The sequence below is a fragment of the Hippoglossus stenolepis genome, chromosome 12 (assembly GCF_022539355.2).
Source record: "Hippoglossus stenolepis isolate QCI-W04-F060 chromosome 12, HSTE1.2, whole genome shotgun sequence".
Taxonomy (NCBI): Eukaryota; Metazoa; Chordata; class Actinopteri; order Pleuronectiformes; family Pleuronectidae; genus Hippoglossus; species Hippoglossus stenolepis.
The window spans coordinates 20,867,194-20,882,249 of record NC_061494.1 but is presented as its reverse complement, the minus strand read 5'-3'; the positions used below and the strand labels follow the sequence as shown (position 1 = coordinate 20,882,249).

At 43.7% G+C, this 15,056-nt stretch overlaps 1 protein-coding gene across 2 annotated transcripts in view; it reads right to left on the bottom strand.

The window, feature by feature from the left end:
• Positions 1-10,855, bottom strand: part of atrnl1a (attractin-like 1a) — a 176,279-nt gene extending 165,424 nt beyond the window's left edge. For both annotated transcript variants that reach the window (XM_035173062.2, XM_035173063.2), the window contains exon 1: positions 9,958-10,855. In XM_035173062.2, coding sequence (XP_035028953.2) covers positions 9,958-10,193 — 236 coding nt within the window. In that variant the 5' untranslated portion in view covers positions 10,194-10,855. The remainder of the gene's footprint in view (positions 1-9,957) is intronic.
• Positions 10,856-15,056: the final 4,201 nt, after the last annotated feature.

The following is a 15,056-nucleotide window of genomic DNA, read 5'->3' as shown; positions in this document are numbered from 1 at the left end:
AAACGGCTCCGGGTGTTAGGAGAGTGTTTTAGAAACTTTTCGAGGGTGTGGGTTCAATCCCCTGGTGAATTTTGAAATCCAACACCCAGATGAGAGACAGACGGACTCCCAGTGCAATGTGGAGCATTAGTTTGCCGCAGAAAGGTGCCAGTTGTGCAGTGTTGGTTCAAACCCATTCTCTGACTGGAGAATCAGAACCAATCATGTTTCCCCTCTTGATGGATTTTTAAAAGTAAATTTTTAAAAGTCAGTGTTTTGCTCTTTTACTCCGAAACACCTTTGTATTTCTATTTTGTTTGTTTTTATATTTTTGTCTCATTGACATAATCCAACAGCCTGCTGGTGAAGAAGGAATGTGTGTGTGTGTGTGTGTGTGTGTGTGTGTGTGTGTGTGTGTGTGTGTGTGTGTGTGTCCGCCCCTATGCTAAGCCCCATCACATGTGGTCCGCATTAAAACATTATTGTGTGTAGCAGGGCTGCAGAGCGTCGCCATGCCAACTGCAATCACTATCCCATGTTGTCAGCCTCTCTGTCATATTATGGGATGGTTTCCTGTACTTGGCACACATCCATGCACACACATGCACACACACAAAATCCCCACACCACACCCAACGTAGGCCTGCTAAGCCCTGAGTGCTCCCTGACACACATTCACACCAGCATTCAGAACATAAACTAAACCTACAGCTCACACAAAGTTGCTTTTGTTCCGATGATAATGACACATAGTGAGGAAGAGCGTACGATGAAGAGCATTACATAAAACATTATGCGCCGCTAACGAGGATGCTACAGATTACTGTACGTTGGAAATGTAAATCCCGTTTCTCTCCCCCATGCCCCGGTGAGGTGGGAGAGCACAGTTACATAATCCCCCCAGAAGAGAAAAAATCGGTCACACAGAAATGTTTGTCTTCCTCGTCCATTCTTCTCCACGGCTGACCTGACAGAGGCACCAGCGGAGCAGTGAACCGTGTAGTGGGGTCGAAGGTCAGTCTGATTCAAGTTTGGATGCAGAAAAAACGAATCAGGGAGGCGCTCAGGACAACAAGGCCTCTTTCTAGATCAGAAATATGGGACTCATGGGAACTGAACTGCTTCTTTAGCAGCGTGCGGCACAGTTTTCTAATCGATTGGCATCATTGTGTTTGTTTGTGTGTGATGTGGTCACTCAGATCTAATAACAGCCGTTCCAGAACATTTCAGGAAAGAGTCAGAACTTCAGTGCAGGTCTGAAAACAGCTTTATGTCGTGATTTACCCCGACAATCAAAAAGCATGTGGATGTGATTTTCATTTTCTTCTTCCACCTTTAGCATTACAGCTTATTTCTACGTGTGTGTGTTTCCTCTGGCTGACAGCGATGCACACACAGTACGAGGTGAAGCATCTTATCGGGGCATCAGGATGTAATCGGGCTGTGTGTTGTGTTGTTGTCATGTTTTCAAGTGCCACAAAAACAGGTGGAAAATAGACGGAGCCGAGCACAATAACAGCCGCAGGTGATGCCGAGCTCAGCTGCACTGAAAATGAGGCTCTGACCACCTGGCAGAAAGTGACGGGACGTGACGAAATGACTGTTCGCCCTCAGGCCCAGACGCTGTTATCACCAGGTGTGTGTGTGTGTGTGTGTGTGTGTGTGTGTGTGTGTGTGTGTGTGTGTGTGTGTGTGTGTGTGTGTGTGTGTGTGTGTGTGTGTGTGTGTGTGTGTGTCTGACTTTATTTTTACTGAGAGTTACAAGAGAACATGGAAAAACAACCAGACACGAACACAAATAATCCAGGTCCAACACTCGCTGTGGACACACCCACCCAGCACGTGCACATGTATACAACCAACACACACACACACACACACACACACACACACACACACACACACACACACACACACACGAAAACACAAAAGGAACCAGAACCAGAGCGAGCAAATGCTTTAGTGATGATATCATTTGTGTGACAACACAGTTTGGAAGCAAGAGGGGGATGAGGCTTTTTGTGGGTGGATGGTGTGTGTGTGTGTGTGTGTGTGTGTGTGTGTGTGTGTGTGTGTGTGTGTGTGTGTGTGTGTGTGTGTGCGTGTGTGTGTGCGTGTGTGTGTGTGTGTGTGTGTGGTCTGGATCATAACAGACCTTTCTCTCTTGTTTATTTTCTTGTTCACTCTCTCTGTTCTCATGTCTCTATCCAAACTCATTAGAGCAAAGGACACACACACACACACACACACACACACACACACACACACACACACACACACACACACACACACACACACACACACACACACACACACACGACAAGGATAATAAACCTGCATATTTCTCTCACTTCAGCTTTAGTACATGTTCATGGATGAACAGGAGTCGGCACAAACACTAACTATCAGACATATCAGTTTATATTCAACAGGCAAAGTGCAGGAAACCTTCAGCTGCACAGAAAATGTTTTAAAATCAAACTGCGGAGAGAAAAGTTCTGTTATGATCTTATTGAAGAAGTCGACACTTCACTAATTGTCCTGTGATGGAGGGAGACTGCAACAGACACAGATCTGATTAGTGTACAACTGATGAAGTAAATGGTGAGTGTATCTGACTGTACACAGACACACACACACACACACACACACACACACACACACACACACACACACACACACACACACACACACACACACACACACACACACACACACACACACACACAGCCAAATGACTATCGATCCTCTGAGTGCGACTGAATCTCAGCTCTCGCAGACTCAAGGACTCAACAGGCGTGTTCCCGGGAAGTCTGAGAGATGAGGTCTGTCCACGAGGGGCCCCTGGGGGCCTCCAACAGGCGTCTCTTCGGGAACAGACTCTGCTCAATCATAATCTACAGCAACATGGACAAGTGGTGGAAAAGAGACGTTTTATAAAGTTGATCTGCTCACTGTCGAAATGAAGACCCAATCGATTGCCAGAAAAACTGAATTCCCATATTTTAGAAAGCTGGACTTTGAGCAAACGTTTGTCATTATAGCCTGAAAAATAATTAATAATCCAATCTGTTAACTTCCTGACGATGTCCTGATCATTTCATTAATGCAGTGAGACAGTTTACCACAGATAAAATTTGATCTGAAGAACTGGACGATTATTTTCCAGACTGTTAATAAAGACACAAACTCTTGAACAAACATCAGTGTGATAAGAACTACTGAAAAGTACAGAAACCATCTTTAACAAACATTTATTTAACGTCTACTTTTAAAAATATTTTTGGTTTTTAATATTTGATTTTGCAGTCAGCCACCAGGGGGCATCCCGGATGATTTGGCTTCACTTTTGGGAGCCGTCATGTCAGATGAACGGTTTCAATCGGACTCTGTCACCGTCCCACGATGATGATGTCACAAGAACAGACCTTTCTCATCTCTTCTCTGAAACCACAGCAGCCTCAGGCAACGTGGAGGCCGGAGGTGAAATGATTCATGTATATCAAACTGTGTGTGTGTGTGTGTGTGTGTGTGTGTGTGTGTGTGTGTGTGTGTGTGTGTGTGTGTGTGTGTGTGTGTGTGTGTGTGTTTGTGTGTGAGGTTGTTGCCCTTGCTTCACTCTCATCATAGCAGGATTAACTCACACTGAACAGATGGCCGTCCAATGCGCCGCCCTCCCAAACATTCACATGCTTTCTCGCAGACACACACAGACACACACACACACATACGCAAACACACTCTGCAACTCAGCACAGAACGGTGGCAACTTCAATTCACAAGCTGTGTCATCATCGCCGCACACAGCCTGAGGCTTTAGAGTAATCACACACACACACACACACACACACACACACACACACACACACACACACACACACACACACACACACACACACACACACACACACACACACACACACACACACACACGTCAGCAGATGATGACTCTGATGTCGGAGAATCACTCTGTTCTGTCTCCTCAGCTCGACAGACACACTCAGCAGCTCGTTGTGTCCTTGAACGGCTTCTTTCTCTTCACACAGCCGCAGGTTTGTTTTTCACATCTCTTCACGTCTTCGACCTGCACGTTTATGACATTAACTGTAAAAACACCGAGAGCGTTTGGAGACATCACAGTATCAAGGTTCTGTCGCCTGAGTCTTCTGGTATTTTCTCTCATAAAAACGTTGTTTGAAGGGAGGGGGGAGGTTTTCCAATGGTAAGAGGAGGGTCTGTGTTGTTTTGGGTTCGACATCAGCATCAGTAGTTTCCAAGCCAACGTCTTGTTCTGTGTCTTCTGTGGCTCCTCTTTTTCATCCTGAGATACGTGAATTCTGTGAATTCTCAGGATATTTTACTTTAACACGGACATTTGTGCTCTGACATGCGGCCCTGATGGTTCAGTTCTGGTCAGTCCAGGTCTGCAGCAGCTTGTACCTGGTTAGAGAAATATCCCCTTTTGGGGGGGCAGTCCTCCACTTTGCATTTATCAAAATAAAAGCCCTGATTTCCCCCTTAAATTATGAACAGCTGAAGTTTTTATTCCCCGAGATGTTTGACCGGCTTTGGCTCCGAGTGCAGGTTCAAATCCAGGAGAACGACCTCATCATCCTGACCTTCTTTAAACTATAAAAACTAAACATAAAGAGATTTCCTCAGGGAATCTATGAGGTTTTATCAGTGCAGACGTGAGATTAAATAACTTTAACCCTGATTTAAACTCACGTTCTCACGTGTCACTATAGAGTCGGTCTTTACCGTCATCAGGGGAAACACATCATGACCTTCATTCATTCACAGAAGTGATGTGCAGAGCTGAGGGAACTGAAACAGGCTCTGACATCATGTAACAGGATTTCAGAGTCATAACGTCCAAACTGTGCTCAGCGTATTAGCAGACAGATTAAATCTGACGTGAAGTTCAAGGGTTTAATCTGAAACCATAATCTCATTTGGGAAATAAAAATTTCAACTTGATGTATTTCTGAATTTATTTCTGATGGATAGAAAGGTAGAATATTATTTTCATGCCAGTAACTGACTTTAGGAGGTGTTAAATTTTTAATCCCCATCTCGTCTCGGAGCTCAGAGGCGCCTCAGCTGATTTATCAGGCTGCTGCGTGATAAATAAAGATTAGTTGGCTCCAGTTGTCTGAGGAGCAGAAACCTGCTCTGTGGTTGATGTGGCTCACGTATGTCCTCACATCAGAAAGTCTGCAAAACCAAATTTTTGTGTCCTTTATCAAAAATCATCCATGTTCCAGGATCACCCTCGCTGCATCTGTGCTCGACTCCAGTGTTTCCGGCTGCCTGCACTTAGCATGCAAAAGACAAAGTGAGATTAATGCGGAGCTTTATTCTCCCAAACTCTTCAGTGAGTGGATTCACTTTGATGATCTGCGTCAGACACGTTGCTGTTGAACCTGCCAGAGTTGCCGTCACATGGGTTTATAAGTGTTTTATAGCCTCGTCTCTGCGGCGGGGAGGTTAATTGAGGATAAACAGGTAACCTGCTCACTGTGATGAAAAAGCTTCCACCTGAAAGTGTCACTTCGCTGCAGCGCGCACTCGCAGGATTTGTCCCCGCCGCCTTAAAAAGACTTGTGAACGTCGGTGAAGCCGCATAATAATTTACCCCAAACTCCTGCAGGAAAGAAAATCACACAGGGCTGATAAACCGAGCGTAGAAATGTTCTCAGCAGTTAAAACCGCAGCACAGTTTTCATTTTAGAAGCAGCAACATTTTACGACTTTGGACATTGAGGGAAAAAAACACATTTGTTGACCTTTAAATGTTTAAAAATGTCTAAAATTTGCATTTAGTGTTGAAGAAAGTGTGAAGTTGTTATTGATTTTATCATTATTTATTTCTGTCCATCAAATCCCTCATGTATCAGAGCATTTTTTTAATTTGGCAAATAATTCGACTTTTATGTTCAAACATTTTCCCGGCTGCCAAAGGATATTACTATTTATTTTGTGTGTTTGTCTTTGTACGACTTGTGTGTTTGTTTTGTTTGTGACAACAAGCTAAATCAAAATAAGGGAAAAGAGAGAGAGAAAGATAGAGAGACACTGGAAAACAAAGGGTGAGACTGTGAACGACACAGAGCACATATACCTTAAATCAATAGACAAACAGAATCTGCTCCATTGTCTCTATTGGATATGAGACTATGTGTGCGTGTGTGTGTGTCTGTGTGTGTCTGTGTGTGTCCTGACTCCAGTGACCACTCAGGCTCTAGTATTGAGGTTGTTTTTTTCAGTCACAGCAGTGATATTGAAGCTGGAATCCTTTCCTCTGCTCCGCTGCCTCTGGTCTGAGCTCAACATCGATACAGCTGATGTCGCCACAAGAACAGAGAAGAAGCCTTTATGTAAAGCAGCTCATTCAACTGCAGCATTTCCACAAAACCAGTGGTCGATGGAGACTCGTTCACTTCACAGACTCACTGGATGATTTGCGAAGGGAGCTGCCGATCCCAGCTGGCAAAGGGCGAGAGTCAGAGAACATCCTGGAACACCTACAGACAATTTAGAGTCTCTATTAAACTAACCCATCTACATGTCTTTGGACTGTGGAGTATCCAGAGAAAACCAACGCTGACACAGGGATTCAACCCAGGAACCCTCTTACTGTGACGGGACAGTGTGAACCAGCGCTGCTCCCCAAATTTATATATGTTTAGCACAACATCTGTATCTCTGATCCAGTCGGATTCAGTGAATCAATGTTTTCCAGAACAATTTACAGCAACAACTAAATCAATTTGCCATCGAGTTATTTTAGTGACTGTGATGAAAAATGTAGGTAGATTCGATAGGAACGAGGCATGAATGAGGAATGTCGGCCAGGAGGAAGATTTCCATGATTACAACTTGGAGAGCGTCCTTGCCACAAAGTCACGACGGTGCTATGATTGCAAATTTAGGTCATGTGATGATTGCAAATTTCGTGCATTGATTAAAATGTGATTAAAGTAAGATATAACAGGTCTAGACAGTCGATACCCAAAACGAAGCCAACAGGACACATCAGGATCCTGAATGAAGATGGACGACGTGATTTTCACTGAACCTTCTTTGACACCATCGCTGCAAAAGCCTTCGACTGCTTTGCTGCTGCTGTGTCAAATCTTTGTTTCCCCCAACAATTTGTGACCTGATGGTGAACCACGGCTAAGTCCCATTTAGGTCGACTCTGCACCATCAACTCTCCCGTGAGTGTTACCAGCATCAGACCTGATTCCAGCTCGACAGGGAGAATGAAAACAAATGAAATCAGCGAGTCTCTCTGGAGGATGAACAGAAAACCAGGATCGTAAACAGGAGTTAGTGAACAGGTCAACCCTGCGTTACCTTTCCTCTACACACAAACCAAAATCAAGAATCGTAGACTTAATGTATTCTCACATTTCCCTCGTACGCTGACGACATTGATCTGTTCTGTACAAACAGTCTATTTGAACTCCGCAGCTCTTCCACCTCTTCCAGAGAACTCGCCTTCATGTCACTGTGTATGTGTGTGTGTGTAAGAACTACTTAGTATTAATGGACACAACCTCGCCACCGGGCAGCCGCAAGACGAAAAGCTCCTCCCTGTGGTATTGTTTGTCTGTTGTCCAGCCTCCAGCCTGCCCTGGTCGCCGCTCGCTCAACAATCACATCGACTGAGGGATCGATAGAATCCTCCAGAGAGAAAAGACCAGACTGAAGCGCCGCCGTCGCCCCGTCCGGACGTGTGCAGGATGTGATTGTGACAAGGTAAAGTTGTTGTCTCCGGAGGGTGTGAGGGGAGAGTTAAGCCACAGAGGAGGAAGAAGAGAGGAGTGGGATCTAAAAACTAGAGCTGCTCTCTGGAGAGGAGGATAGGAAATATCAAATGTGCAATGCAGTACACAAATGCAGAATGTCATTCTCTTCTCTCTGGGCACAGACCAATGGATGCATGGCAGCACGCTGGATAAAAACAACTAACAAACATGACATCACCGACATTGATCATTCTTGGCGTCCCCAGGTCCATTTCTGCAGGAAAGACGTCAGAGGACAATCTCGACATGTTTTTTTCACTTGTCACAAATTTGTTTTCCTCTGTGGCAGTAAAACAAATAACATCAGCCATCAGGAACAGTCAGTTCACACCCGTATCAGAGAGTCCACCAGCTTCAGTATTTTAACAAACAACGCTTTAAACAACAGTAGTGTCATCGTTAACCTTTGACATACCGAGGCTATGCCATGTATGATGAAGCCAAATGATCCCGCACACAAACGCAGTCATCTTGCACTGATGACGTTATTTGGAACCTGCGAGGTAGTGATCAGGGACAGAGCCGCGGAAGGGAAGTCCTGTTGATACACCAATCGTGAGTCGGTCTCAGCTGTCAATCACAACGTTTCAGCCTGATTTTAAGTCATTAAAACAACCAATTAAAACTTATCAGAAACACTTGAACATCAGTGTGATAAGAACCTCTCGCTGGCTGTGGAGTAGCACAAACGAGCTGGAGAGACGAGAGCTGGAGGCCATGAGGTGATGGGCAGCTCTGATGTTGTACAAACACCAGCTAATGACCAGAGATTATACCCCAGCAGCTGTATGAAGCAAGCAAGAAACCATCTTTGAGAAAAATGTATTTAACATCTACTTTAAATATTTTAGATCTGTCCATGTCCCATCTGCTAACATGGAGGATATAGGTTCAGGACCTATCCTGCAGCCAGCCACCAGGAGGCAGATGAGACGCTTCATTTTGAAAAGCTTGATCAAATGTGACTGCTTATAAAAGCACATGAAGAAACTTGCTAGCCTAGCAGCATGACAGCTACAAACAACCCACAATGCAACACTTTGCATGAGCTGTTGTTACAACAGTGCTTCGTCCTCACATTTAAAGTAGTACTTACTAAGATTTAAGTAATAAAATCTAATTAAAAGCCTGATTTACAAACACATCTGTGCTGTGGTGCGTCTCGTCTCATGAACGTCACGGTGTCGACTGTAAACATCGTGTCTGAGAACAAGAGCTTCCATTCAGGGACTCTAAAAAAACTACGTACGCTCTCGGAATCAAAATTAGAGAGGAGACATTGTCTGTGGTCGTGGAAAGTATAATCACGGATCAGTGAAATGTGAGGAGCTGCGGCTCAGCTAACAAAGCTAATCATAGACTGAAGCGGCGACGTAAGGGAGCAACTTACCTCAAACATAGAGTCATGTCGCTTGTGAAACTCAAACCTAAATCAGTGGTGGACGGTTCTGTGCCAAGAGTTTTTAGAAGAATGAATCAGGGATAAGTGAAGATCATCAGCGTCACAGTTCTTCTCACCAAATGTTTCCAGATTCAGTCTGTACCTGGTTTTCAAACCGGCAAATCATGGCAGCTCCACACAAACCTCTCTCACACGTGAGCCACAGAAAAGAGCAGAGGCAGGATATCGGCCGTGCAATTTCTGAATCCTAATTTATTTTTAAAGAACGTCTCCAGGCAGCCAACCTTTATAAACTAGTGTGTGTGTGTGTGTGTGTGTGTGTGTGTGTGTGTGTGTGTGTGTGTGTGTGTGTGTGTGCGCACATGTGTGTAGCAGTCACTCTGCTGCACTCTGAGCTGCAGACAGCCACAGACCAATCCGCTCCCTGGGCATTAAAATTACATGTTGTCATATTTAGAAAAGTGTTTCACATGCATATTTGAAATGAAACAGTTGAACTTGGGCACTTAACTGCAGTGTGTGTGTGTGTGTGTGTGTGTGTGTGTGTGGTGTCCTCTTCTGGATGTTTTACATGACAAAGGTGCATTTTCCAGATAATTAATAGGGCAGCACATGAGTGTTTTTGCTGTGGCATTAACTGCCCCTCATAAATTCTGGTGACACAGGTGAGTATGTCTTCTTATTCCCTGAAACCCAGTGTAACAGTTTATTTAGACAGCTGAGTGTGAAGGAAAGTGGTCACCTCAGTTTACAACTTACTTGAATCTTCCCTGACAGTGTTGGCACCGGTCCCCGACCCATCCGTGGTCACAGGCGCAGCTCCCGTTGACGCACCTCCCTGAGAAGCAGCTCTTATCGCAGGACTTGGACACAGACGAGGCTTCCGCATGGAGCAGGAGCTGGAGCATCACAAAGAATCCCAGGTACGTTTTCCACGCGCCCTTCGTGGACGAACCGGTGCAGGTGCAGAGGTGCATCCCCCCGGTGTGTTCCATGACGGAAGAGGAGTGTGTGTTCTCCGAGAGGCTGCAGCCCCGGAGGAGTGGACCAAACTGGGACTTTACGCAGCTGGATGCTCCACTGTCATCACACCGGTCCACCCATGACGCCTGCGGGGAAAGGCGCAGGTGAGCGGGTTTTACGCACGACCACAGGATGCGTGCGAGAAGCTGCGGGACGAGACAAAGAGATTCAACTTTGATGGAAACACTCCAGACTTTAAAATGATTGGAAACGCGTCTCCAACCGGATCATCCGCTCCGAGCCAGCGGGACATAAACCCCGCTGCTACGCGCTCTGCGGCGCGTCCCCACAAGTCCTCCAGATAACTTAGTGGTCACGGTTCCGATGTAAACACGCCGCCGTGACCGGATGATGCTCCCGCGACGTCAACCACCATAATCCCGCGGAGAAAGTGAAACGCTCCAGTGACGGTGTGCGCGCTGATCTCCCGCCTGACAACGACGTCCTGTGTCCGGGTTCGGTATCTGCGGAGGAGGCTGCGGCAGCGGCGGCTCTCCCGGTCTGCTCCGGTCCTCCGCTGGTTCCTGTCTGGGGGGAAACTCCGGCACGAAGCCCGGAGCATGAGCAGTGTGTCCGCACGGTTAAAGGGACAGTTCCCCCTAAAACATCCATACAACAACTACATGAGGCAGAAGACACAGTGAACACAGAGACAAAGACTGAGACTGAGACAGACACAGACAGACAGACAGACAGACAGATAGATATAAGGACACATAGATAGATAGATAGATAGATAGATAGATAGATAGATAGATAGATAGATAGATAGATAGATAGATAGATAGAAAGACACATAGATAGATAGATAGATAGATAGATAGATAGATAGATAGATAGATAGATAGAAAGACACATAGATAGATAGATAGATAGATAGATAGATAGATAGATAGATAGATAGATAGAAAGACACATAGATAGATAGATAGATAGATAGATACAGATAGATAGATAGATAGATAGATAGATAGACACATAGATAGATAGATAGATAGATAGATAGATAGATAGATAGATAGATAGATAGATAGATAGATAGATAGATAGATAGATAGATAGATAGAAAAACACATAGATAGATAGATAGATAGATAGATAGATAGATAGATAGATAGATAGATAGATAGATAGATAGATAGATAGATAGATAGATAGATCAGCGGACATGCCACTGTGAAATCTTTTATTTCACAGAATAAACAACTACAACAATCTCATTTATTGTTATTTCTAATACAGTTTATGGTTTAATTGTCAGGCCTCAATTTCATCTCTTCTCACATATTTTCATTGGCAATTTTCTATATATAATATATTAGAATATAATATAATTAAATATATTTACATTTTTTAATACATTTCTTCATTAATTTATATCTTAATATTTGTTTTATTTTATATAATTGGCCGCCAAAAAACTCATATTGTTCAAGCTCGATGGATGGATGGATAGATAGATAGATAGATAGATAGATAGATAGATAGATAGATAGATAGAGAGATAGATAGATTGATAGATGGATGGATAGAAGATAGATAGATAGATAGATAGATAGATAGATAGATAGATAGATAGAGAGAGAGATAGATAGATGGATGGATGGATGGATGGATGGATAGATAGAAAGATAGATAGATAGATGGATAGATAGAGAGATAGATAGATAGATAGATGGATAGATGGATAGATAGATAGATAGATAGAGATAGAGAGATAGATAGATAGATAGAGATAGATAGATAGATAGATAGATAGAGATGGATGGATAGATGGATAGATAGATAGATAGATAGATAGATAGATAGATATAGAGAGATAGATAGATAGATAGATAGATGGATAGATGGATGGATGGATAGAAATCATTGTTATTAAAAATATAAAGACTGTTTTTCACTTTGTAAATAATCGTTTCTGGTTTTATTCAGATTCACTGGATGATTAGTTCTTCGAGGCTGGATAAGGACAGTGGTAATGTCAAAAACATATTGTTTCCCAGTCTACACACACACACACACACACACACACACACACACACACACACTCACACAAGCACTCACAGGAAGTTATGAGAACAGGATAACCACAGGGACTGATGGGTAATAAAACTGCAGAATGATAATTTCAACTGGAACAACTGCTCGGAGACAATTTGGAGACACAGTCTTAAATCCATTACTGCAAGGACTGGATCAGTTTATTACTCAATTATTATTATTTATCTGTTTGTTCATGAGTAGCTGGGACAGAAATAAAAGATGTGTTTCCCTGCAGTATCAGAGAGTGATCACCTGAACGTGCACAGTAATTAGCTGACATGAGAGGAGGTTGTGTTCAAATCAGAAACCTGGAAGAGTTTGAGTTGATTTAGAGACGAGTGAGACGGAAACATTAAAAACCAGACAGACACGGCAGAGGCTCAATTCCCAGAACTGTCTCCCTGCTTTATAACTTCATCTCACTCTGACGGCTTTAAAGACACTGAGTTGTTCTTCGGGGCCGAGCGACGCTTTTGGAAAACAAAGCCAAGATTTGCATCTGCTCTCCCCGAGGGCTCCCGAAAACATCCAGCGAGCCAGGAGACGATAATCCTCCAACTCTTCCCGAAGCAGCACATCACCCTGCTGCAGTGATGGAGAGAATCATGAGATATTGATCACAGCAGCAGCTTATTGGATGTGAACAGAGACCTGGTGAGCGAACACATGAATATTGAATATGAAGCTGACTTTGTTTTAAGCCCTAAACGGCCTCTCAGGTCACTCCTGATGCTTCCAAAGCTGCGTTATGAGCTGGAGCAGGAAGGCTGTGGATGATAATTTGCTTTCAGGAGCTACAACAAAATCAAAAGAGCCGTTATTGATTGTTCTGATGAAATACACACCAGGGGTTTTCTATAAAGTTTAATTTACTTACAGCTGCGCTGATCAATATTTTATAAATGAAAGTGGCAATCAGAAAGAAGTTCATTAAAATAAAGTCACAGAATGAGGAAACTTAATGATGGTTGAGCCTGTGATGAAAGTATTGCAATATTTGTACATTAGTTGTATCATGAACTGAGTGTCTGTGGCTCAGACTTTAAATAAAGATGGACGACACGTCTCTACTTCGCCCACTATCCAGAAATGAAAATATCACGGATACGGGCGCCGCCATCTTGTGCCATTGACGTCACTTGGAGCCAGAATCTGTGCAGTAACGAGGGGGGGTGGAGCCGCAGCAGCAAAGTCCCGCCAATGTGTCTGTCGACCAATCGTGAGTCAGTCTCAGCTGTCAATCACGATGTCTCAGGTTTTTATCCTCAATCAATCAAAACCAAACTTTGGGCCATGTCCAATCTGCTGACATGGAGGAGGTGGGGTTTATGACATGTACTGCAGCCAGCCACCAGGGGGTGATGGAGAGACTTTGGCTTCACTTGAGAAAGAGTCACTTCCTCTTTCAAATCACATGAGGCAAAGAATTAACTCAGAAACAAATGAGACTTCTGCAAAATACGATTTTTATAACTGGTTCTCAATTTCCCAAAACAATCGTTAAGTTTTGTTAGAACTTGATTAAAGTTTGAAATTAAAGAATAAAAAACCAAAGCTGACTGAGGCGAACATTACCCAAAATGCAATGCTCTCTTTTTAATCTCCCTGATTTAAGAAAATTAGGGAATTGAGGGAAATGATTTAGGGAAAAGGATAAAAGAAGAAATGAAGCGTTTAAATAAGATTAAACCTGATTTTACTTTCTCAGGTTCGTATCCTCGTGGACGTTGCATTAATCTGCAGTATTTGAATATTTTATATCCACTCTTTCTCCATCGTTCTCTGCTCCTCTCACAGTTTGGATTCACGTGTCCCTCTGGTTGAGTTCCTCTCCTCTCTGACTTCAGCAGGTACAGTATTCTGGCCGGCAGCCACTTCAGGAGGAAACAGCTGGTTTTACTGCAGGCTGGCGTTTCCTCTCCTCGCCCTCCTGGGACACGCAGCACTACCTCCTGCTCTCCACGCTGCACCTCCATGCTGCTCGTGCTGACGTGCACTTTTTTGCTTTGCCCTAATTTTGCAGGTCTTTTTTTTTAAACCAGCAACAGGACCATCTGCCTGGGCTCTAAATTAGGACAAGTATTTATCAAATGTCTTGTGATGGGAATACTGATCCCGGCTCTGCGTTGCCCTGCAGGTGGAGATAACTGACAAGGTCAAGGTTACGGAGATACGCCGCCTCGTCACATCAATATTCATTAAATTTCTGCTCAGATATGAAATGGAAAATTAATTGTTTGTGGGAATTTGGAGTCACGAGTGACAGTTTAATGAGACTTTGTGTCTTTTCTGACACATTTAACTAAATATATTCCTCTGAGGTGGCGTCCTGAATTAAATGAACGCAGATAAAAGACATCAAACTCCTGTTGTGGAACACAAGATGCACAAATCTACTGGTTTAAAGCTCCATGTGACAGAAAAGAGGGGAATTAAACCTCACTGTTGGCCTGTGGGAAATGGGTTTGGCTTGTTGTTATTCCTGCCGCTGGAGTTGAATCCTATTATAGATCATTTTTAACCTGCACCCCAGGGGCCAAAGTGGGAATATTGATTGTCTTACACAAAGTACCCTCCTGGGAGGAGAATGAAAAAGACCAAAAAAAAGAAACTCATATTGATTTTTGACAGTTTGTTTATGATTATACTGGAATAAGTCACTGCAGCAGAGGAGGATGAGGAGGATGAAGGTGGGTTATAGGAGGAGACAGACAGAGCAGGTACACGCAGCGTCACTGGTTTACTCTGGTTTCTCTTTGTGCTCACGTTAATGTCGTTCTCTGGCAGCTGTG